At 43.1% G+C, this 25417-nt stretch overlaps 1 protein-coding gene across 2 annotated transcripts in view; it reads right to left on the bottom strand.

Moving 5' to 3' along the window:
• GSK3B (glycogen synthase kinase 3 beta) overlaps positions 1-25417 on the bottom strand; it is a 145259-nt gene that overhangs the window by 2078 nt on the left and 117764 nt on the right. Inside the window, exons 8-11 of one of the 2 annotated variants that reach the window (XM_061454263.1) lie at positions 25138-25233; positions 14784-14822; positions 12273-12459; positions 6369-6467 (exon numbers count right to left, since the gene is read on the bottom strand). In XM_061454263.1, the coding sequence (XP_061310247.1) occupies positions 6369-6467; positions 12273-12459; positions 14784-14822; positions 25138-25233 (421 nt within the window). The remainder of the gene's footprint in view (positions 1-6368; positions 6468-12272; positions 12460-14783; positions 14823-25137; positions 25234-25417) is intronic. The other variant, XM_061454264.1, reaches the window with a different exon arrangement.

Below are 25417 nucleotides of genomic sequence, written 5' to 3'. Positions count from 1 at the left end.
CTGGAAAGGGTGTGAATGAGTGCAGACAACGCAAGCAACAAGCCTGCTCCCCTGGCAGAAACAGCTTGTGTGTTCATGTGCAACTCATGCACTTGTTGCCTCAGAAAACATCCTTCAAGCCTACTGCTTTATCCCATGGTGCTCAACCAAAGTTGGATCTGCCACCCCCTGAACTGCTGAAGCAGATTAACATCAAGGCCTGAAGCCAGTGACGAGGTTTACACAAGCCAATGACACTGTCAGAGGATCAGCTCTCTGCAACAAATGGTCTCTAACACCTTCTCTTCTCTGGGAATGACAATGCTCCACAGGGAAGCCAGCCACAGGGGCGTATGTCAAAGTGCATCTCAAGGAAAGACAGGTTTTGCCACGAGATCCCGAAGGGCAACGCACTGTAACTGTGTTCTCACAGGCCACATGCATCAGGTGTTCTAATTGTTCTTGGTATGAGAAGAGCTGGTAGGGAAAAAAAATGCACCAACTTCATCTCAGACCACTCCACACAGGATCTACCTAGTGCGGTCACAAAAAAGTAAGTGGCTGAAAGGTTAAACACATAAAATTCTCAATACAATAAATAGGAGATGTGAAAAAGATATTAAGAGAGGCTTTCTAGGAGAGACCATCAGGCATTTTTCCCACTTATTTTAAGTAAGGTTAACTTAAGGTAAGCCATCCATACTGCAACAGGGGAAAACAAGGGCCAAGACTTATTGTCTCAGTACAGAAGAGGGCAGACTGGGCAAACAGCGTATATGAACACACAGGGGGAAAAGGCTCATAAAAAGGAAGGACGGATTTACCGACCTCAGACCGAAGGACAGTCTGACTAGCATCAATGACAGACATGACAAAATACAGCTGGCTGGCAATGGGGGTGCAGTGATACTTCCCCAGCACAGCAGAGCTCATGAGGCAATGCAGCCAGGCTATGCTCTACCATCACCTGCTAACAAAACCCCTCTCCTCTCTTGCCACACTGACCTCACCATAGTTGGAAGTGCAGCCGTGAGCAAAGGCAATGGAATGAATGAGAGTCTAGAGATGGGCAGCACTTGCTGAGTGACAAACCAAGTAACAGACATAGACAAAGGTGATGAAAATAGGAAATCAAACAAACAGCAGCACCCAGGAATACAAGGGGTAAGCAGGAAGAGAGGATGATGCCTGTTTGAAAAGGAAATGCTGCAAGGAGTGTGTGGGAAGAAAGGGAAATCCTCTCGGGGGCAGAGGATGCCAGATGACTGCTCTGGGAGTTTTCCATTCCCTTTCCTCTCATCCCAAATTTATTGCAACCCCTCCGTCATGAAGGATTGACCACCATGATAAAAACCAGCTCACGCAGTTAAAGCACCGAGGCAGCATGATGACAGTGCCATGTGTTATGTGGAAAGCTAGCCTTGCACACAAGAGACACCCTCCTGTGTGGAGAATTTCCCTGAAGGAGCAATTCCCAAATCCCACATGCATGCAGACCAATGATGACCATGGAAATCTAAAGTGACCCAGCCAGACAGCTGACAGTTTACCACGCTTATAGTTACAAACTCTCGCTGTGCCTGGTCTAGATTAATTTTCAGGTATGGATAAGCTCCAGTTAATGCAACATCTGCCATGCCTGATGCGAGCAGTCCAGCTGGAGTCTGTACTGCTGGCAGAGGATTCCTGTGTGTGCACGGAAAGTGCTTTTATTCCATTTGCTGAAATGAAATGCGCCTTTTGATCTCCTATTCTTGAAGACAGCAGAGTCTGAAATCGTTATCATTACACTGCTACTGAGCAGAGATAAAGAAAAAAGAGGAGGGGATGGAGCTACTTCATGTAATGTCTGTAACATATGCTCCTTTTCTATCATCACCAGTGGGGGAGTTGCTAAGAAACATATAGGCCACATGTTAAAAAGGAAATAAATCAGGTGAGGCAGCCCAGGACCATTTACATGGGGCCTTTCACAACAACATACAGAAGCCCACCCAGGCTGGGACAAAGCATTGAGCCTGCTCAAAGCTTTAAGTGGCCCCAAACCTGCAAGAAAATGCAGTATTTTGATATTCCAGCTTGTTCTTTGCCTCAACAAGACATCTAGGGAACAAAGAGAGGCTTCTTCTCTTTGCTGAGGTGCCAGGGGAAGGAGCACAATTCAAATATGGGGGTCTCTGGACACTGCTTTCCTTCTCACCATGAGGCATCAGTATTTGGGCATAAGAGCAGAAAATCTAGGCCTTCAGCAGTGCTGCTAGAACATCTGCTTTGCAAAGCAGTGGGGAGCAAAGCTAGGAGGTTTCTGGTATGGGACAGATGACTGTGGCTTGAGGTCAGGGCAGCCTCATTGCCCTGTCACCTCTGCCTGTGTGGGCAAAGAAACCACATTAGGGCTTAAGTGTCAGCCACCTCCAAAAGTGCTTCCAAACAGAGGGCAAAGTATCTCCCATCAGGGCAGAGCACCTCCTCCCATTCAGCTTTTCCCTCTGAGGAGCACCTTGGCTTTCTTGGAGGGTTACTCCTTAGAAACCTCCCAGAAAGGAAGAAGAGGGCTACAGTTCAGCAAGACAGAGGTGCCAATTCAGTCTGAGAAAGCCCATTAGCACTAAGGAGAGCATTAGCTGGTTTGATCTGTAATGCTGATGGACTGTGCTGCTCTTCTAACAACAAAGATACAGAAACAAAGCTTCCACCAGCCTGGGAGTTCTCATAGGACAGCTGAGAAGATGAGAAGGAGGAGGGGAAAAGCCTGGTTTTCCTATTGTGCCTGCATATGGATGTAGAAATCCAGGGCTCAGAGCAAAACTGGAACATAAAAGCCCGAAACATGCAAGTTTTACTCCTCCAACTGTCATGGACTCATCCCTGGGCTGAGCCTGCAGATGCCTGAGCTTGCCCCTTTTCTGGTTAAGGAATTAGTTTCCCAAAATTCCCTTGATGGGAATACTCTGAATGTACTAAATGTTGTTTTATTGAGCACCGTGGTCTTTTTCAACTGCACACACCGGCAGGTAACACTAGCTCTGACCTGCTTTGTTGCTGAAAGTTCAGGCACGCTATCACACTTGGGATTACACGGGATCAACGCAGTGGGATGCTCAAGACGATGACCCCAGTATCCCTGCTGACACAGCTCCCCTGCAGATGGCAAATAAGCTCTTCCCATCTTAATGCTGACTGAGAGGTAACTACTGCTGCTGGCTGATGCAGGGAGCAAAACACAGAGTCACACAAGCAGATACACGTTTGGCTTGGTGTGCATGCTCCCCTCGCTGATGCTTTGGCTGCACAGCTAGGAAACCATCCTCCATAAGCTAATCAAGCCAGCACCCACACAAATAAAGCTGCATTGGCATTTCTGATCAATGGCTGATATAATCCACAAAAAGCAAGCACATCACTTCAAGCAGGGGCCACTAACTCCCATCTTCCTCTGCTTTGCTTTAGACATGTCATTAATGTCACACAAGAGTTTCTCATAAACCTTCAGGTGAATTTACTAACACTGGTGCAGCAAAACTTCATACTCCCCAGGTTCTATTAGTACAGCAAATACAGCTTTATCACTCCAGAGAAGGGGAAATTTGCAACAAAAACATTTTAACACTTAAAAATCAGCCTACAACAATTCCTCTGCATTTAAGATCATGATCCCAGAATACTGTTGCATTGGGTTGTTGAAATCACCACTGTGAAACTATCAGTTAACAAAATTTATTCATTTTTGCTATATTTTTAAAATGCAGATTTGTGACATACTGGGTAGCACAAGCTGTATTGCTGGCTTGATGAAACCTGCTCTGTTAATGTGGTATGCTGAAAAGCCAATCTTCCCATCTCTTAGCACCATGGCACTGCTAAGTGTCCTGACAAACACTGCTTTAGTAGACTTGGGACAAACAGATCTCACTTTTGAAGTTATTCTCTAACTATGACCCTGCCTTGATGCACGATAAAGAGCTGTGCTTTACACCTTGTCAAAAAGCAGAGATTCTGACATGGCTGCATACTAACATGACAGCTCTGAAAACAGAGTAACTGCCTGCAAGCAGGTAACAACCACCCACCTGGGTTATCTACAGTGATGAACAAGTACACTGCATTTCAATGTACGTGCACCTATGCCTCAAGCTTATGGAGTAGGCAACCGTAAGAGTGGAAGCTTGGGCCTCAGTATCAGTTCTGCTTGCTAGAGGGAGATGCAAGTTACACACAGATAATGTGAATTACAGTCACATATAACCTGCTTCGCCCTTTGAACTTCCTTGAGAGCTATGTCTTGTTGCTTCATCATCACCTTTCTAGTTTCTGAATTTCTACTGTTTAGCCACATGTCGCAGAAACATCTCCTGCCATCAGGATGCCCTTGGTTAGGTGAGAGTTGCTCCCATGCTGCTTTAGCAGCTATTGAAGGAGTAGAAATCTACTGCTCTGGGATGTGCAGGGCCATAGGGAAAGAAGGGACCCCTTATTTGAGAATCTCTTGCTAAGCGTGGCATCAGTATGCAAAGCACAACAAATTAACATAACTGCATACAGGGCCTAATCCTAAAAATCACAACTCCCATGGAATTCCCACTGCCTGCTGTGAGACCCTCATGTGAATAAGAAACTACCAGTGGGCCGTGCTGCAGAAACACAAAGCTGCAAGTTGCCCAATACTGAACTTCATCTCACAACTTCTTCTCCAAGCTGCAAGGGTATTTCCATGAATATGAATTCATGAACTATGAATAACAGGTCCTGTCTCAACTTGGTGCGGTGCTTGCAAATAGATTTAAAACTGTTGACATCAATAAGGTGAGGTTTTTTGTTGTTCTTTATTTTTGGGTATACTTCACATTTAGGACTCAGCCTAAATGCATTTCTCCCCATATGAGCTCTTGGAAAGTGGTTTCTTAACCCCATTAATTCCTCAAAACTTGTATCTTGACAAAGAGAACTCCTTAAAAGTCATCAAGGGGACATTAAGTGAAACAATATTTTTCAGAGGGCTTGAAATAATTTTCCATGCGTGTATTCTGTGGTTTTCCAATCAATTTTACTACTTCATCTGCTTTTTTTCTCTCAGTTATTGAGCAACAGATGCACAGAAAAGGGAAACAGAGAACATGACTATCTCCAAAATATTGCCAAGTGTATGAAACAAACATACTAAATTTGAGGATACCAATTTTGCTTTCTCCTAAATTCAGAGGACATACAATTGTACAGGCTGTATCTTTTACCTACTGCTACTACATCTTCAGGGAGGCCTCATCTTTCAAATCTGGGTGCATCTGGCTGTCCTGGAGTATGAAAACGCTCTCTATACAGCACAGGCTGGACCAAGCGCATCAGGTAACTGTCCAACACACCAACCTGCAAATGCTTTCCTTCACGTTTCAATACTACCTTTTTAATTAGGGATTCCCCTTATCAGCTATTTTACACTGAGTAGGCATTTTGCACCTCCAAAAGGGGTCAGAGCCCTTCTCAGATGGGACTGACATGCACACAAGCTACGTAGAGAAGCACACCCATTCTGCAGCCTGCCTTGGGTTGCCCAATTCCCAAGAGAGCCGGCTGGTTTGCTGACTCAGAGCTGACTCAGAGGAAGACTGCCATGTACTGAATCACCTCTACCACATCCTGCAGCACCTGGGATTTTCTTTGGGAGTCTCCCAGCTGATATTAGCAGGCTTTTAAGCTTTCACTGGGAACTGAATACAGTATGGAGTGGCTACAGGCCAACAGTGAGCTTTTAAAAGGTTTCTGACAGAAACTTGAGAGCGAGCAACAGAGGCAAGAAAAAAATTCACTCAGTGCTGGCCAAAAAAGCATCTGCCTCATACCCAAAGTTGACACAAGCAAACTCAATAAGAAGCAACTGCAGCTACTTAGGCGAGGCAGTGAGCACAATGACTGAACTCCCTAAGTAGACTTTTAAGTGCTAATGCCTTTGGGGAAGGCATCCAAGCTCCACAGAGGCCACGTGTACTGAGCTAGCTGTTTCTTCTCTTCTTGGGCATCTAGTGCAAGCTCATGCTCCAACTCAGTATTAATTTCAGACCAGCTGAAAGCTCAGAACTTAGGTGCAAACCAACCCATGAGGACTGCTAAAAAACAACAGGTGATTTTATTAATAGTGGAAGTCTGAGCGAGAAGGACCAACAAACTATAAGGTCAAATGCAGAGTTAAAGTGCCCTGGGTTAGGATTTGGGTTGGTGACCACTGCCAGCACCCCAATGACCACCCACCAAGACCAAGTTTTAGGTGATGTTGGAAGAAGTCCTTCCTCCCCGTTCACCCTGTGCCAAGGCAGCTCATGGGCCTCAGCAGAAGGAAGGTGCCTGGTCAGGGGGAGCGAGGGTGGGGAGGGAGGCAGGCAATTGCATGTTCTCACCTGAGGCCGCTGTAGCGTTTGTAGGGGTTGAAGCAGCTGCTTGGTTCCTTGCATGAGCAGGGATGAGGATCGAAGCCAGAGATGGGTTACTTGACAGTTCTGGAGGGGAGGTGGAACAAAACACATTAGCTCATCGACCACGAAGAGCCCTGCATGCAGTTTCAGCTCCTGGGGATCCCCCCGTAACAGCAACCTTGGGTGAAATGCATGCCTTTACAGCCAAAGGTCACGTTACGTTTTCTTCTTTGCCAACCAGCGAGAGGAAACCACAGGGATAATCGGCAAAGCAGTCTCCAGAGCAAGACTGTCAGAACTACAAGTAGTGGTGCATGGAATTGTTTCCTAGAGAAAGACAGCAGCTTGGGAGTTAGCAAAGAACCAGCCAAGCCTGTTCCTTATCAGCAGCCTGATAATGCTGTTTCCTTCTAAGCACTGGAAGGATTCCCTTCACAAACCCACTTGCAATCAGTCTTAAGAAGGCTGATAACAGTGGTGCTGCTTTGGGCACAGGTTCAGCAAGCAAGCAGCTCCAACAGTTGCTCCAAAGAGCTTAAGGGATTTGGTTCTTAGCATCACTTTCTCAAGGACCCAGGAACCCAAGACCAGTCTCCTTGAGCGAGGCCAAGAAGAGGTGGCACCTCCTTTAAAAGCACAAGGAAAAGCAAAGGGAATTGATCATCAGGGCAATTTAAATGGACAACAAAATGATGCAACCATTCTTTCTGAGGACATTAACCAAGGCTAAAATAGTCATGTCTTTTAGGCTCCAAATCTAATATAGCTTCAACATGTATCAGAATGAAAAATAGGCATCTTATAGCCACAACTGTGGGAGGATAAGGGCTACGCATTGCCAACAAATGACAATCTTCTGGCACCCTTTCAAGAGAATCTAGTGCCTCACAGAAGGTGGAACTGAGCAGACAAGACAGGTCCTGTTTGCTTCAGAAACAGGAGTGACTGGCTGCCTCTTGAGAAAGCAGCATCCAGTTCCAGAGAAGGATGTGAACAGTCACCTCACAGAAAGGAGACTGACGAATTTTGGAGCTCCAGGAGGTCATCTGGAGGAGAAATGAGAATAGACAGCTTTTTACATAAGACCTCCAGATAGCAAGGGCTATCCAAATCACACCATGTGTTCAGTAAGGGAGTTTCGTACAAAGTCTTCAATTATTTGTGCTTATTTTCAAGAGCCTATTGCTTCTCTTTAACACAAGCTTTAAACTTAGGGCCTAAAGGGATCAGAAGTCTACTAAGAAATTTCATTTTTTTTCTCTGTTAAGTTACATGAAGTTTCTTTACAGCTGTGAGGGCAAGAGGCAGAAGACTCTCACCTGCTCACTGCTACACATTTTGAGACTGTGTTTCAGCACTTACGAATCTAAGCTCCAGTCTAGAACCAAACAGAAGTTGCTACATTACCTACAACCCATCCAATCTATCCTGTAATTCTCCATTCATGTCTAAACAGACCTAGCTAGCCCACCTACAAAGCCCCACTACTCACAACGTTTGTACAAATACTAATCCTCAAATTCATGTGGGAATAATTCACAATTCATATGTTTGTAATAATTCAGCATTTGTAAGTCTCCATTTTAAACGGAAAAATAAACTGAAGAAACGTGAATCCTCAAGTGTCAAAGCTGAACAGCAGTGATAAACCTATACTTTAATATTACCTTGGGTATTAGCTGCTCTGTGCTAGAAAATGTTGCTCCTTTAATATTTTATCCAAGCTGTTTCTCAAATCTATTAGCGGGAATCTGCTGCTTACCTCACTTTCTGGAAGTTTTTATCATTCCCTCATTATTTTCTGCTCATCACTGGCAGCTATGACCCAAACAAAGGCAGAGCTGCACCATCAAGGAAACCAAATGACATTTGCAATCTTCCAGTGCTAAGTGGTGTCTTGAGGATGGAGCTATAAGACTGTCTGCATTACTGCAGCCACAGATGCAGCTGATCCAACAGAACACCACCTTTCCAAGGCACCTCAACCCCATTCTCATTCCTCCCATATGTTCACCCAGTGCCATCAGAACACCACCTTTTGCAGCACCCATTACGGCATGTATAGAGAGTTTTTTGGTTTTAAGGTAAATGCAACCATTTCTCTGAAGCTACTTTAACAAATGCGCACAGAGACTACAAGACTCATCTTGTTCTTGTCTCAACCCCCAAGTTATCTTTCTTGGTATGAAGTTTCTTAAATTCAGCGTGCTCTGAATGTCTTGATGCTTCCCTCAGGAGCATGCTAATTCAGACAAGAAATGATCACAAATTGAACTCTTGGCTGAAGTTTATCAGCAGCTTTGCTTGAGAACTTGTTTGCATTTTTGTTCTATCATATTTATGCTGCTATCACCTCTGTAAGGATGAGACATGTCAATACCATGCAAAAAGCTTGACCTGTAGTATCTGCAGTTGCCAAAGTATTGAGAAGGTCAAGCTGTTGAAATGTAGCTTGCTTAACTAATCAAACTTGCAATTCAAGGCTAGATTAATTATAACCAATACTGCTGCGGCAAGAAGGTACTGTGATCAAGGCAATCCAGACAAAACTTTCAATACCATGATGTTAACAGAGCTGCTATCCCAATTCATTTATGAGACCCAACCCCCATTCACATCAGCTGGGAGAACACCTCTGATCAAATCATGCCATTTGCAGCCAGTTTACATATCCAGTAAGGAGATGTGTGTCTGGGATGGGAATGAAAAGGTCTGCTTCACTAGAACACCAGATCGTCTTCATTCCCCAGACACAAGAAAATGCTTGGTCTTGGGAAACAGTGCAGTGCTCTTTATCAGCATTGTGACGTTTCATTTATCAACATTCCCATAAGCCCCTGGAAAAATTAGTCTTGTATCAGTTTGCTCTGTCACAATAACAAACTCCATGTAACTCAGGCTGTTCCAGCAGTTTCTCCTTAGCCTGGAAGAGTGCTGGACTCTGCGCAAGTTTCGTTCTGTCCCACTGTCCCCTCTAGGACCTGAGCAGAAATACTGCCTTAAAAGAAAAACCTAGGTGGCACTCAAATAGTACACTGAAACACTTGGGTTAGAAATGCACAACCATTCCTAAGTGCTGAATCACAGAATGATTTTACAGTGTTTAATGGCCAACATGGAGTGACAGTAACATTTGTGACCCAGCTCAACCACTGACATGTTACAACAAGTTCAGGAAATTTAGGGTAGTCATTTCACAGATTGTTTGAAAATTCAGCTTCTATGAGAAAAAAATGCTTTCCATGCTTTCTGTCTTGCAAGTCTAACAGCCAGATCTGTGGCTAGGGGAGATACTTCTTTGGCCAAAACACTATCTTCAAACCCCAATTAACGTATAATATTTGTTTAAACAGCAATAGGAACTTAAAGGTAAGACATTAAGAATGACCAGATAAAGCTCTCTTCGAGAGATCCCATATCTACAATAGATTAAGCACCAACATGCCCTGCAAATCCTGCTGGCAGCCAAGGCCATGATCTTTTATCTTCCATATACTCTCACTTAGTTTTCTAGACTCCATCTGAGCAGCATCACTTCTCAGATCAGCAGATCTGGTGTGACAGTTCAGTTCTTTCTGAGAATCAATCCAGTGCATTAATGGTCAGATTTATGTTGTTATTTCTAACAGGTTTGCCTTCAAGCCTTCTGCAGCTACCTCCTACTTCATGGGTTTCAGGCAACTGGATACAGCCAAATAAAACACTTCTAAAAACTTAATATTATCTGTTGAAAACACATGCTCCTCAAAACAAAAGGATGTCTCTCATCGCTTTCTAAATTACCACAGATGACTTAACATGAGTCATCATTTGATTCCAATAACTGGATCTATTTCCCAGTTGGGATTTCTGCTCTGGACTAGCCAATTCAACAGTCTTGCACAGTCTGGCTAAAGAGCAAGGATTGCAGAGTGGTCACAGCAGGAGCAAAAGCTTCTTGTGTAACTCAGAATCACAGAATCATTTAGGTTCGAAAAGACCTTTAAGATCATCCAGTCCAATCATTAACCTAGCACTGCCAAGTCCTCCATGAAACCATGTCACTAAGCACCAGAGCAGTCTCTTAAACACCTCCAGGGATGGTGACTCCACCACTTCCCTGGTTGCAGTCAGGACTGTTGATACGTGAGACTCACTGATGCACATTTGTTAAATACAAAGGTCTTAAAATCACTGTGCTAAGCAATGGAATTACTTATTAAAAAGAAAAAAACTCAACTTTTGTTATTTGAGCTCGGTTGGTCACCTACACCAGAGCTTATCCGAAAATGTGTTCATGGCCAGTCTCTGTCCTGCCTTCCCTTTTTAGATGGTGAAACTGGCACCTGCTTAGGACAGAAACTCGCTTTTTTGAATCTTAAGGAAATTGCTCCAGGAGATCTTGTCATTTCCATGAGTCACTGTGCAAGGGGAGAGCACATCAGCTCCTTAAGGAGGGCAAAGGAGCTTTAAACTTGCTTAAGCATTAGGGTAGCTTTCCCAGCAGTTTCCACACTGGCTAGTGGAAAACCAGGGACACGTTCCCAATACATACATTTATTTCTCCCCTAAGGATTTTTACTGGAAGTCATTATAAAGCTTCCCAACTCTTTCTAAAATCCTGGTTTTCATGCAGTAGATGAGCCCAATCTTAACATCACTAAGAAACAGTAGGAAATAACATCAAAAAGAACAGGGGTGAAGTGGTATTATGATACGGGGAGCAGAACCATCTTAGCTACTTGAAGACGGCCTTTGAGTGGGCAGAAAAGGCAATTCATGGGTACTGTAATAAGGAAAGACCTGTGATGTAGCTACTAAATTCATAACAGTAGATGCAGAAATCAGCACAGAGGACAGTGACCTGGAAGCACAAGCTCTTTTCTTGATGGCTTTAAGGTGTTTGTGCTTTGGACACAAAGCTTTTTGGCTCTCTTCCTGCCACCCTTGGTTCTTGTTCCTAAATGAAAGGGTCCACATGTTGAAGGAGAGGGATCTGTTTCACAGTTTGGCAGATGGGCACTGCATGCACGAAAGAGGCTGAAAAATTACACTGATGCTAACTCAGCCAAAAGGTGGTTTGGACTTTCAACAGAAAATGCACATAGATCTGTTCGTGCTTAAAGGATGCGAACTGGCAGCTAATCGCGTCAAGAAAGCTCCAGAATTAATTACTAGCATATTTATATGCCATACTTCTCACATTCTCTGTCTCGGCAGGCAAAACTGTTCTAAGGGGATATCAGTTTTACATTTTTCACTTGTGTTGAAAAAAAACCAAACCCAAACCACACATCAATGGCTTCAAAATTTGATACTGGTCTGGCTTCAAATAAAAAGCTAGTTATCTGCCATTTTTACAGTTTCTAAATGACTGAGTCAATGTGATGCCAGATGAACTGTATAGAACATAAAATCAGGACACTAACACCTCTGTATTTATCTCATACCTAGAACCAAAATGGGCAGCAACACTACAAACCTCCCTGCCAAACCTAATATGCATTACCGCTCGCTATGGTATTTCAGGTACGATGGAGCAGGATCACCTCCAAACCATAATCTCATCTCCATGGTCTGCTGACCGCGATACTTCACACAAAGCCAGCAGCCAGGATGCAGACACTGAACTGCAAATGTAAACCTTCTTGATGCAATCCAGTAGTAACAACCCTTGGTACCCTGCATAAGATTTGAATTGAAGGCACCAGGCATCTGAAAATCCCATAACCCATTTCTCCAAAGTCCCTTTCCTCTCTGTTTGAAACAGAGAGATGGTTATGGAACGACTTAATAACCTTAGTCCTGCTCAGAGACTTTTACGTTTGGGGGAGTGACACCTGCATCACAGCAAACATTTATCCAAGTGCTCCTTCCTAAAGGAGGGATCTTTCAACGCTCACAGGCTACCTTGAGTGGTGAAATTGAAGAGTGCAGGTTTCTCTCGCCCATTTGGTAACTTGACATTTGGGTCCCGTAGTTCATCGAAGAAAGAGTGCGCACAGGCCTCCAGGGGAGTCAGGCGGGCAGTGGGGGTGTACTCCAACAGACGGCTACATAGCGCGATTGCTTCTGGTGGAGTGCGGGGCCGGAAGACCTAAAACAAGAGAAAAACAGAAAACAAGCAAGGAGAAACAGGTTGTCTGGGTATGTTTCTTTCCTGTGCTGACCAGAAGCAAGTCAGAGCAATTAAACCTCTCATTGCCCAACAAGCTGGAACAAACAAGTTGTGGATTGTGCTAATCAAAGTCCTCCAGTAAGCATGGGAAAATCCAGTTCCTGGGGTTGAGAAAGGGTTAATTGCAATGTCTTGCACTAGAGTGAAGGTGCAATGCCAGCAAGAGACGTCATGAGAGCGCACTCAAAAAAAAACAACTTGAAGAATGAAGGGGAAACTCATTCAAAAATCATGATAAACACACAGAGGTGCTTCCAGCCATGCACATGGGGTGGAGTGGAGGTGGGGAGGAGGGTTCAAATGAGCAGGATTCACTGAATGTAAAAACTGAATAAGGCCCTTGCTATGGTTTCGGGTTGGGGTGCTTTTTTTTTTGTGGCCAGAGAATGAAGCCTTACTAACACGGACTTTTGCAGGCAGGCAGGTCAGATTGTTGCTATGGAGGCTGCTGTTCAATTTTGGAGAACAACAAGGAAAGCACGGGTGGGGTGCAGGAAACGTCTTAGCTCTAATTTGCAAGTTACTTCTTCCGTGACCTTATTCTGGCAAGTCATTCCCATAAGTTTATTGGGATAATTCCTGCACATTTGGTATTTGTAAGGACAGCTGAAAATTGTGTCAAGAGAACCAACTATTTAACAGATTTTTTACCTTGAGTGATTACAAATAGGAGCTCTTCACTGCAGCTTTGTTTCAGTCCTCTAAGAACAGTCCTACCCACCACTAATCACACCCCCATCTTCCTTTCTCATTATGTCAAAAGCAAAATATGAGTTAAAATGACGTGGATGGTCCCCTCAAGTACTTCTGCCTTGCTATGTTGCAAGTGATATACAGGCTGGGGAAAAGGGAGTGGGGTGGCTGCAAGTGTTAAATTCTGATGCCAGCTTTTTTAGTAAAAATGGAGCTAACCCAAAATGCTTTTGCCCCACTGTGGGTGAACCCAAGCCACACGGCACTAAGGAGCAAAACAAGAGATAAGTACAGTTCAGTGCATGACATGCTCATTAATCACAGATGAGGAACTTGCACAGGCACTTCTTAAGTACATTTTAAACCAAAGACACATATGCTCTCTTGAATGAGAATCAAACACAAACGCTAAGTTCTCCAGAGACTGAGATTTTATCCCCTTGGTGCCCAGCTGGTTCGGGAGCACCCAGGACCGCTGCAGTGCGTGCTGTACTAACTGGTGTGGCAGGGAATCCAGACTCGGGGAGCCAAAGAGCCAGGTACCCAAAAAGCACAATTGATTTCTACTGGGGTGTTGAAAAACAAACCAAAAAAGTTTTCACACAAGGCCTACACTGACAAAAAGAAAGGCATCAGCTTAACACTGCTGGCAAAGAACCTCAGCTGACCACCGTGCCGTGAGTCCATGGAGGGGCAGGAGAAGCTGCTTTTGCATGCTGCTGGCAGAGCTTGGGCTGCTGACCACAGTGCACAGTGGACGCCAGCGTCACTCCCAAGCCACAGCCTGACCACGATAAAATCTCTAGCAAAAAAAAAAAACCCCAAAACAGCTCTTTTCGTTTTTTGCCCCTCACTAAGTAGCACAAATGAGTTTGTCTTGAGGTAAATCCACACAAGAGAAGCTGCTCCGTATTTAACATGAGAGTAAAACTACCAAGATTTCCCTCATGAACCTTCACACTGATGTTTTAACAGGCTTGATTTACCACAGCTTGAGGCTGAAGTACTTGACTCTTGGCTGTGTTTTTCCCTCAGGACAGCTCACATATCAGCTATTGCACAGATTTTAAAAGGGAAAAAAGAAAAAGGAATAGTTTCCCTTAAAGCAAGGATGAAAAGTACCTTGAGCACACTAGACAGCAGTCACCAATCTGCCATCTGTAGGCATGCTCCTCTGTCCACCCAAACTCATTTTCAGTGAAACACTAGCGCCCGTTTCCTAAGCCCTGTTGAGAATTGTTCAGCCTACCTTTGGCTCTAAAATGAGTTACTTGGGGTTGGCAGCTCCTGAAGTCTACCCTGACTGCTTTAAACCAGGGATGGGGGGGGGGGGGGGGGGGAATAAATGGAAAAGGAAGGCCTCACATGGCCTCCCCTACAACAAGCGGTGACTAACATGAAGTGAGTTACGGTAGGTACTCATCTCATCTCTGTCACCTTGCATGGTACAACATTTGCCTGGCTGCTGCCTCAAAGATGTGGTTTGAACTCAAATATTCCACTGTTTCAAGGCTAGGCCTAGTAATTTGAGAAAATGTTTAAGTACATACCCGTACTCCTGAGGTGAAATGTCCTGTTCCTGACGAGTCCTAAAGATGATAATGCAGTGAAATAATCCAAACAGGGGGAGTCAATCCAAAAGAGAATAGTCCAGCAAGGAAAAATATAGCCAATATTATAAGAAATCCATGGTGTGGGGGACATAGAAAATGTTTATACAATTAGAAACTTTAAACATCAGTCTCCATAGCAGCAAGTCCAACTTCACCACAGTGTATGCCAAAAAATCGATTGTGCAATGGTGAGGCATAGTATAGAAACATTTCTATATTAAATTTATGTTCCAATGCCAGTGCATTTATTAAAAAAATAAAAAAAATTGAAATCAAAACTCTAACTTGAACTAAAAGGGTAATTGAAATTCCCATCATAAAGAATTTTCAGTCCTCGGTCCTGGATATAAACGTCCACAGACAAATGGGGCCAGGTTATTTTGTCCCCAAAGGTGCATCCCACTGGTAAATCTGTCCCAGAGACACAATGCAAATTTTGGGTGGTTTTGGTTTTTTTTCCCAAAAGTACCCAAACCCCAGCAATTTGTAATTTGTGCTGAAGAGAAAGGAAAAATCCGAGAACTTTACTTTGGAATTTGGATGCTTTTAATTTGTGTGAGCTATGAGTGCCTCAGGCCGCCGCGGATTATTCTCCATTTTGGATTGACTTCCCCCGCCACTGGATTTTGTTTGCTGGCGTTATCTCTTTAGGATTCTTCAGGAACTGGACGTACCACCTCAGGAGTGCGGGTATGGACTGAATTGGCTCTCTATTGCGGGTTTATTTCCCCTCATACCCGTCGCACCCGTTACTTAAATTTTTTCCCCTCAATTTGTCCCATCCCACCTCCCTTTCGAATAACACCCTGAGAAATAAAAGCAAAACCCCCTGCGGTCTTTTAGTGCTTCCCACTCAACACAGTTCCACCAGGAAAGCTGTCCAATTCACCCACGGAGAACTACACGAGTGGCTGCTGCCTGCAGCAATGGGGACACCAGCACTTCCATGCCACGGAGCGCCAATGCTGGGGCGATGCCGGGCTGGCGCTCCGTGGTGGGAAGGGGTGGGAGGACAGGCAGACAGTGGGACCTGTAAGCCGGGAAGCCCCTCGGATGTACGGCTCAGCAGGAGTCTTGGGTCTCTGTAGTTCTCAGTGAGGGAATTGAGTTAGTAAATAATCCGCGGATTATTTTTAGTCTGCGGACTAAAATATAGTGCACGGACTAAAATCCGGCCCATGGAGCAAAGTCTGTCTCGGTCTAAAATACATCTGGGTGAAAGCAAAAGAGAAATTAAAAATAATAATAATAAAAAAAAAGAAAAGAAAAGAAAGAAAAAAGGAGAAAGGAAAAATAAAGGAAAACAAAGCTAAGTGCACAAAGTAAAGTGTTTGGGCGGACTAACATTTAGTAGGCAGACTAAATATGGCCGGGCAAAAGGCACAGCAAGTCCACAAACGAAAGAAAAAAAGAACCAAAACTAAAACACTGACAGGAACTTTGAAAGCATTCCAATACTACCCCACCGGCGCAGCAATTCATTTTTCTAAAATGAAACAAGACCTTGGGTAAGGCTATTTGTCCACAGGAGGGACCGAAGGCTCAAGTTTTCATTTTAAAAAATGAACCTGTTTTGGAGATAAACAAATGCAAAAAAAAAAAGGAAAAAAAAAGAAAAAAAAAGAAAGAAAAAACAAAAAAAGGCTTTTACATACAAATTTCTTCAAGGAAAATTTGCACTTGCAATAACTCAAACCCTCTTGTTTCTGCAAAGCAAATGAATTTCAGGCTGAGACCCAGGTCACTGGTTGTTTTGGTTTTTGGTTGGTTGGGGTTTTTTTTGGATGATTTGCAAAAATCTCCATGATTTGGTCATGTCAGATGGAAACGCTGACTCACCAGAGCCACAGACAGCTTTTGGGACTGGGGTTTTTATTACTGGGTTTTTTTACTTTATTCCCCTTCAGATCCCAATAAATCTGTACCTCACCAAAAGGCTGAGGGACCAGTGCAAGCTCTTTCTTTGCTCAGGCATGCTGGTGACGCACAAATACTGACAGACCATATCAGCTAGACAGCAAGGTCAGACACACTCCTCTCTTCTTTCTATGTTATGCTGCCATCAATGCCATTTATTTTATGCTACTTCCCCTTCATTTGTCTGGAACTACCACCTTCAATATTTCAAACACGACTGCCAGGCTTAACTGCCCCTGGTGCACTATGTAGCTCTCAACCCCAAGAGACTTCAATTTAGATGAAGTCTTTGTGCACTAGCAGAGCGGTCCCATTTTATCTTGCTAATTTGAAATAGTTCCTACCAGTGTAGCAGAGTTCACACCCCTTCTGAATTTCATTTTATTTTTTGCATGCATGGAAAGATGAAAGAAAAAGGATAGAAAGCAGAGGATTTTCCTATTTTACTTCACTCACATCAGCATTCAGCTCTCAAATAAAACCACATGGGGCAAGAGCTAAGTATTGTTTTAACAGAATGGTTGCTCTGACTTTCAGTTCATTGACATTCTTCAGACAGACTTCCCATGCACGACACGGAGCTCCGTCGTCTTGGTCTAATTAAGCCCCAAAGCCAAAGCTTCACAATGTTACACCAAGGTGCTCTTCTAGCCAGCGTGTATTAAAAGACATGATTTCATGCCATCAACCCCTGTGCGTTCTGCATGCAGATCGTGAATACTGCTCGCATGCTGTGCTCCCTAAGAAAGCAGAGGCTTCTGAAAATGACATCTGTTGCTAACGCATCAAGTTTGTGACACCATGGTTAAAAATTTCCTCACCGGCTTCAGAGACTCATATGCTTTGCCAAGAACCACCCACACCACCAATTCAGGCTGACAGTCTGTGCACATCTCCTTTCCGTTTGTAAGCACATTTTTGATGGCACATGAACATTAGGTAAGAGACAAAGCTCCTCCCTTCAACCAAAAGCTTGTATTGTTTACAAGTGAAGTCGCCAGATACAGGACACGACCCTCATATCAATTTTTTAAATCTGCAATCACACAATATGATTACCACAACTTTATGACATGAATTATGCAAGTTTAATGTAATAAAGCTTATGATAAACATGACACATTCATAAACACAAAAGGAGAGGGAAGAGACACATGAAAGACAGCTCTGAGCTCTACCTGACACAAAGAAAGCCAAAGTTGTGGCTGCAACTCTGCCCTTGGGACTGATCTTGTTCCAAGGGCCTGAGAATTTCAGAATGGGATTTCTGAAATACACCGTTTGGCTACTTTGAAGTGCCTAAAACTCATGAGATACAATGGAAGTTAAAAGAAGTCCACGATAGATAGAGGCACTGGTGTTGGGAATTATTTCCAAAAAGCAGCTAAGAAATAGCAAAATGCCTTTTTAGTTAAGAATGCCTGTCAGATGGCACTTAGATAGGGGAAAATGAAATAAAGACAGAAGGGTTAAGTGGCTTACAAATGAGCCAACTGAGAACTGGGAACAGGACCAGGAACCTGTCTCCAAAGCTACTTCTTGTTGAGACCACACACTTGTTACTGGGCTTCTTCCACTGAAGACCCAGCGGAGACAGAACGAGCTAGCGTTTATTACCCAGTGCATGTGCTCTGCTTCTATCAAGTTCTAAAGGAAAGCAACAAAGCTAAGCAGAACAAAACAGAACAGTTCCCCTTCTTCTCAGAGAGAATCCTCATAAACAGATCTCTGGAAGCACTCAGCCCTCCATGTGAGAGCCACTATGAACAGCCTAGACAGATGTGTTGCAGTGGGACAGCTAAACAGATGGTACATTGCAGAAGACATGTTAAACTTAGCATCTGATTTCCGTAGTTGCACTGATGCAAATCATGCCTTAATGCTACATTCATGCTCACTCGTTTATTGTTAAGCAGCTCTTTCTTTATTGCATATAAATTGGGCAGGGGCAGGGTAATTTACCACCCAACAAACCTGCCTTCTTTTCTCACGCTTTAGATGAAGATAAGAGATTTACACTGTCAAAAACCATTGCTCCTACAAAAGGAACTGCAAAACATGAGCTTGCCAGAAGAACTTGGGTCCTTTTTCTTTTTAAGTTAGTATCCAGCAGAGCCGTTTTCACTTTTTGTGTGGAAAGTCATTACGCACTAAGTGAAAAACAGAACTGTACTCTTCAGAAAGAGGTCAGGGCATGATTTCACAACAGGCACAAATCACCACCAGCGAGTGCGCCCTTCTCCTTGGCCACGCACGTCTGCCCTGGTCCCTTGTCCCAGAGCTTGCAACCTGAGCTGAATGGTCAGCCAGGTGAGAAATGTGATTCAAATCCTGAACATTCATGTTATTTAAGAGGATTTTGCTACTATGTGAACAATAATGCAGAAGGGAGGCATCAGGAATATGCAGGTGGGAGACAGAAAACTGACCCTGCTCCAAGATGGATTTAGGCCATCTAACTGCACCCAACGAAACATCACATCTCCCCTGTGTAGTTCTACAAAAGATTGGACCCCAATCTCCAAAAGAAAAGTTTGCATTTTCAGCTTTAATTCAAATGCAAGTCCATTTACCGGATTTCTGACAAAAGAATTTCTGCTCTCTTTTGTCATCATTTATAATTAGAAGTGACAAAATGAGCTGCCTATTTCTACATTTTACTGTTTGGTATTCCTCGAATCTACAGTATGAGCAGTCACTTTGGAAGCATTACAAGCAAAACAATCTGCTTAAAAAACAGACAAGAACCAGGAGAGCAGGAGTAGGACAGGATGAAGACATAAAACTGATTCTGGAGGGTGGAAAAACATGGTCATAAGATAGAGACCAGACTCCTTATGTCCCAGTCCCAGAGGGTGGGGAAGACAACGGGACTGCCTGCTACAAGCATAGAAAAAGACAACATTCAAAGTAAAGTGATTAGTATGGTGAAATGTATACAAAGAATACACACACATGGAAGATACTCAGACTAAAATATTTACCAAATATTTTAGAATATTTGCAGGAATTATTTAATAATAAAGACAGAAATAGGGATCCTAAAGTCAACATCCAGAGCTACTGTATCACACAACCAACTGTGGTTCTGCACAACTTCAGCTGCAGCCAGGAGTGGCTAATTGCTTTGGAAAAGTGCCAGAAGGGATGAGCTAGAGCCTGAAGTTTCATCTTAGATGCTGTTTCCCTCTGCTATAATAATTTAGCTTGAAGACACAGACAGAAGAGCACCCTGAACAGCATAAATAGCGAGGGAATAAAAAAGAAAGAAAAAGGAAGCAGTTATAAAACTGGGAGAGACCCTGCCGTAATCTGCTGCAACTTTATTGTGATGGCAAAGTGCTGCAGAGAAAAAGTCTTTGCGTGTTCATCCACAAGAGTGCACTGCAGAAGGGCAGAGATGCTCAAAACCGATGTAGACATGACAGTTTCTCTCTCTTCCACTGTTAAACAAATGACTCCTGTCTTTTTCCATCTCAACACTGACTTGGAAATTATGATTCAGACTCCAGCTCGCTATAGATTTGGGGATGGCGAATGAAGCCATTTGTTTGAGGACACTCAAGCTTATCTCACCAACTATGTATTCTAAAAGTGCTTGCATTCTTAAACAATCTGGCAAGTATCTTCAAAACAGGAGAAACAAAGGCCACTGAACTACAGCATGCACTGTCCATTTTAGAGCTGCCTGCAGTGGAAATTCCTTCTATGTCTCCACAACAGAGACAAGACATAGGTTATGATTTGACTAAAGAAAACAACCTTTGCTGATATAATCTGTTGCGTTGTTCTGCCATCACCAACCATGGACATGCTTGCAGCTCAGTAGATAAGTCAGTTCATTATAATGCCATTAACAACAAACGAAGTATCTTGGGTGGGGAAAAGAAAATAAATCCACATGAGTCATCTCCCCCATGCAGAAGAGACCTAAACTACATAATTATATTGCATTTGCTATGATCTTACTCAAATGAGATCCTTCACTAGCTGGATACAAGGAGAAAGGCGGGCCAGCATACATGGACATTTTTTCATGTTTCTGGAAATAATCACAGCGCTGCCTTTGTTTTTCAAAGCCCCAAGGATTTGAGATCTGAAGGTAGCATCTGAGTAATGCTAGGATAAAGGCCAGCTGTACTGGGGCCATGGTAAGCAACGCCTATCTAACACAAGCTTATGAAGCATGCATTTAGACCTTTTGTCAGCCACCCCACTGTCCCTGCCCCCTTCCAAAAGGGCTGAAAAAGGCCTCGGAGAAAGCTAACCTCCAAAGCCGAACTTTGACAGCCCTGCAATGTACAACCTTGCACTTGATCTCAGATTTTCTTCTTGGCTTTCCAGTCACACATTTATAAAATATAGATGAAGCTTAGACAGAGGAGAAACAAGTATAAAGATTAGGAGCAGAGATCAGAATGCACTTCCAAGAAGAAGGAAGGCTCAAGGAACTGAGGCAGCTGAAAGACATGGAAGGAAAGTTCTGACCTAGTAAAAACAGCAGCAGCAAAGCCTCCAGAAAGGATAGTAACTTTTATTCACTGATGTTGTGGTTTAACCCCAGCCAGTAACTCAGAACCATGCAGCCATTCCACTCACCCCTGCTCCAGGCAGGATGGGGAGGAGAATCAAAAGAACATAAACCCCATGGGTTGAGATAAGAACAGTCCAATAACTAAAATACAATATAATACTACTCCCAATAATGATATGGGAAATAACAAAGGGAGAGAATATAAAACTAGAAAAGGGAAAAAAAAAATAAATCAATAAACGCAAGTGATGCACAATGCAATTGCTCAGCACTTGCCAACCGATACCCAGCCCAACCTGAGCAGCGATCTTGGCCTTCCAGGTAACTCCACCCCCAGTTTCTATACTGGCCATGACACACCGTGGTATGGAATACCTCTCTGGCTACTTTGGGTCAGGTGTCCTGGCTCTGCTTTCTCCCAGCTTCCCCTCCTTCCTGGCAGAGCATGAGACTCAGGAAGTCCTTGGTCAGAGAGAACATTACCGAGTATCAACTAAAAACATCAGTGTTATCAGCATTGTTTTCAGACTAGAGGCCAAACACAGCACTGCACCAGCTACTGGGAAGGAGAAAAACGATTGCTACAGCTGAACCCAGGACAAGTGAGCTGATATAGTTGGAAAACATGGACAGGCAAACAACTGTGTGTCTAAAAGCCTACCCATTTTTTCCTGATTGCATAAGTCAGTCAAAAGATATTCCCAGCCCTTATAAGACAAGCCCTTGCTTCTCTTACAACTTTATGCTACTTACTCGCTGACCAAGGCAGACAAGTAGTAGGATGTACCTCTATGAATAAAAAATATTCTATACTAAGTGAAAACAAAGGAAGGTCAGGATGAAATGAACAGCTACACTACTAAATTAACCACTCTGCTATTCTGAGGGAACCAAAATATCCCAAATTCCTCCTCTGGGGCTGGGGTTGTGGTGTGGGGTGCCAAAAGAGAGAGAAGTCCCACTCTGGAAGATCTATTTAAAAGATTCCTGGAAAGTTCAGATTCTCTTTTCTTTTGTTAGCCAGGGACACAGTGAACTCCCATCATCATCTGCATCATGTGCAGAACTGGTATCAAAACATGCATGTGCTTGGGCAACACAGAATATATTGGAGAGAAGACAGAGAGGCCTCTGTATGTTTTATACTGAGAGATTCCAGCTCTTAAGTTGCAAAAGTATTTCAATCTTAAATTGTCAACAGACTGAAAAACCAGTCCAAGAACAGCTTGCACTGTGAACCTGCGTTATTGCTGCAGCATGGAAAGATACTGAGTGCTAGCTTGACTTCTCTCCTAATCTATGAAGAAGGAGCACAGTTAATTTGAAATCTGTCTTCATACTACTACATGACTTTGAATATCAGTACTTCATTTGGATGATACCAATCCATTTCTACTGAAAAATCTAAGCTACATCTATGAAGGCAGACTTCAAATTTCCACAAAACCCAATTTAGGCCTGAAACTGAATGAACCTGAGAGACACTATTCCTAAGGACAACTCAAGGAGTACTGATTCATCCTTATTCGGTCTCAAACAATTTGCCCAGCTCTTTAAGAAAGCCAGAACCTATTTCATTCTGCTACAGCACCAGCCGCCATTCCGCTTCACCTAGCACGTAACAGCCAATGTAGCAGATCAGACCGCCAGATGGTAAAGGCTTGCGCTTTTGAGGCTAAACCAGAAGTTCAAGTCCTTGCTAGCAACTACCTGTAACTCTAGTTACATGCACAGTTATAATAAAAGAAACGTGAACTTTCACTTCCTCAGTCATTCCTTTTCTGCTCATTAGACAGCTGGGTCAGCAGTGCTTTTTCTCTCACGCTTTATGGAAGCTACAAGAGGATGCATATGTCCACTGATGTGCCATCACATGTTATGCCAATACAGTTGGGTAAGGAAGACCAATTCTCTGTAACACTACCACTTAAATCCTTCAGAGCTCATCATGCTCCAAGTGTTGCAAGGAAAGGATCTTTAGAAGTAGTACATTGAGAGGATGAGTACCATTACCAACACCATGCTGGATAATCCATTTTGCTAATTTACCATTTGTAGAACTAGAAAAGTACAGATCTCATAAATGAAGTATCATGTAATGCAATTGTAATAAGCTGGTTTAAATGCTATTCTACACCCAGCCAATGCCAGAAAAGAGTTGTGTGCAGAATGACTCAACAATCAAAAGCTATGTTGCAAGCACAGCTCCCCAAAAATGATTCTGCCCTAATCGAGAATGCAGATTTCATCTCGTGGCAAGCTCCTCTCAATTCTTTGTAACTGACTTCGTTTCACTCGTGATCCTTTAGAATGACCAAAAAACCATTCGTATGAAAGAAGAAAGACTCCAGAAGGAAGTCTCACTTTTTTCTTAAAGCTTCTATTTGCCAGATGATCTCCGCTGTGGTCTAAGCGACCATCAAGTGCATAGAGATTCTTAAAAGATCAGGCACAAGATGAGTTGCATAGCTAGCTTAGATGCTTGCTTAACTCCATGTCCTACAGGTCATCTCTGCACTCCACTGCATACAAATTTAACCCATTCCCAACCCAAACACCTTCACTGCAGGAATTCAGATGTGCCCCTAATATTCAGTACTATAAGTCTTCTGGACTTATTCTCATGACTTTAATGCTGATGCAATTCAAAACTGCGGAGACCACTCCAAGGGATTTCATTTGCCCTAACGTTTTCCCTTGTTAACATACGGTATCAAAAAGCCTTGCTGGATTTACTGACCTCTTATACTATTAGAAATCATTTAAATGACTTAAACTCTGATATGGAAATGCAAACAAGAGATCAGTGGGTAAAAGGAAAATTGAAGTGGCACATAACTCGTTGGAGGATCTGTCACAGTAACAGTGACTAGCAGTACCTGGGCTGGTATGTACCTATCAGGTACATGCCTGCTATCAATTAGCTCTAATTAGTTTATCCAGAGTTTCTACTATCACAGAGCATTTGGTCCAAAGAGTCTGACCTGGACATGTGCTCAGCTACGAATGCAAGCCTTCCACATACACACGCTGCTTTCTTAGCAGAGTAAAACCTGAGTCTTTAAGATATGATAAGAATGTACTGCAACTGTATCAGACATTTCTCAAGCAGCAAAGAGAGAATGTTAACTACCCAGGGTTTAATTGCTTAAACCTCTATATTTAACTTATTCCACAGCCAAGAGGCCAATTAAACCATTAATTGTTTCAGTGTCCCAAGTCAAATATTACTCATTCCTTGATACATGGAAGACAGCTCAATTGTGTGGCAATGTATCTGTTTCAATACTAGCAGTTTACTCTTTGATCATGGAGGTTATAATATTGTTTGCATATACTGCAATAGTGTCTCCTTGTGAAAGCTAGTTAGCCTTAAGAAAGCAAAACCAACCCCCTCAACAGCACCCCTATAGGAGTACAAATATAATAATACCTATGACAGAAGCAGTTAAGAAAGTGACTGTCAGCCCTTGTCACATTATGGACCAGCATTATGAAAGTGTCACATATTATCACTGGAACATTCTCTCATTTATAGGTGACTTTTGTGAGTATCAATTTATAGCATGACAGGATTTAAACATACTGCAATCTGCTACAGACATATTACTAAAAAAAACCCTTCAACACCTGTAGGCAACCTCAAAAAACCCCAGACCAACAGATATTACAGTGCACTGCTTCAATAGCTTCTTCTCCTTTTCAACATCAGAAGTTACTGGGTCCCCAGCTTAGTTAGAGTGCCCAGTTTAGACTGAAAGCCAGTCACCAAGTCACTGAACTCCTTCAATTTTTGCTTTGAGCCCACATGTCTTTATTAGCCAGTTCATATAGACTCACCTTAGTCCATGGATGTGCCTTAATCTGAGGGAATTTGAATTCAGTATAGTTCGGATTCATTTCTCTAATTTGCTCCCTTGTAGGCGTTCCCAGAACCTAGACAGGAGAGAGAAAAAAAGGCAGATCATTTGGATATGCTTCATAGTCATATGGTAATGAAGAGCTCAGTATAACCTATCATACACTGAGACAACTGAAGTCAATCTGTGTTACCAGTAAGTTAATACAGTGTTTGGAACAAAACAACTGAACTTTTGCAGAACTGTTTAAGTTGGAAGGA

The sequence above is a fragment of the Pezoporus flaviventris genome, unplaced genomic scaffold (genome assembly GCF_033815535.1).
Source record: "Pezoporus flaviventris isolate CSIRO_AGI_PZ_B2104156 unplaced genomic scaffold, CSIRO_AGI_Pfla_v1 ptg000015l, whole genome shotgun sequence".
Lineage (NCBI taxonomy): Eukaryota > Metazoa > Chordata > Aves > Psittaciformes > Psittacidae > Pezoporus > Pezoporus flaviventris.
The sequence above is the reverse complement of the archived record's forward strand: the minus strand, read 5'-3'. Positions and strand labels throughout refer to the sequence as shown.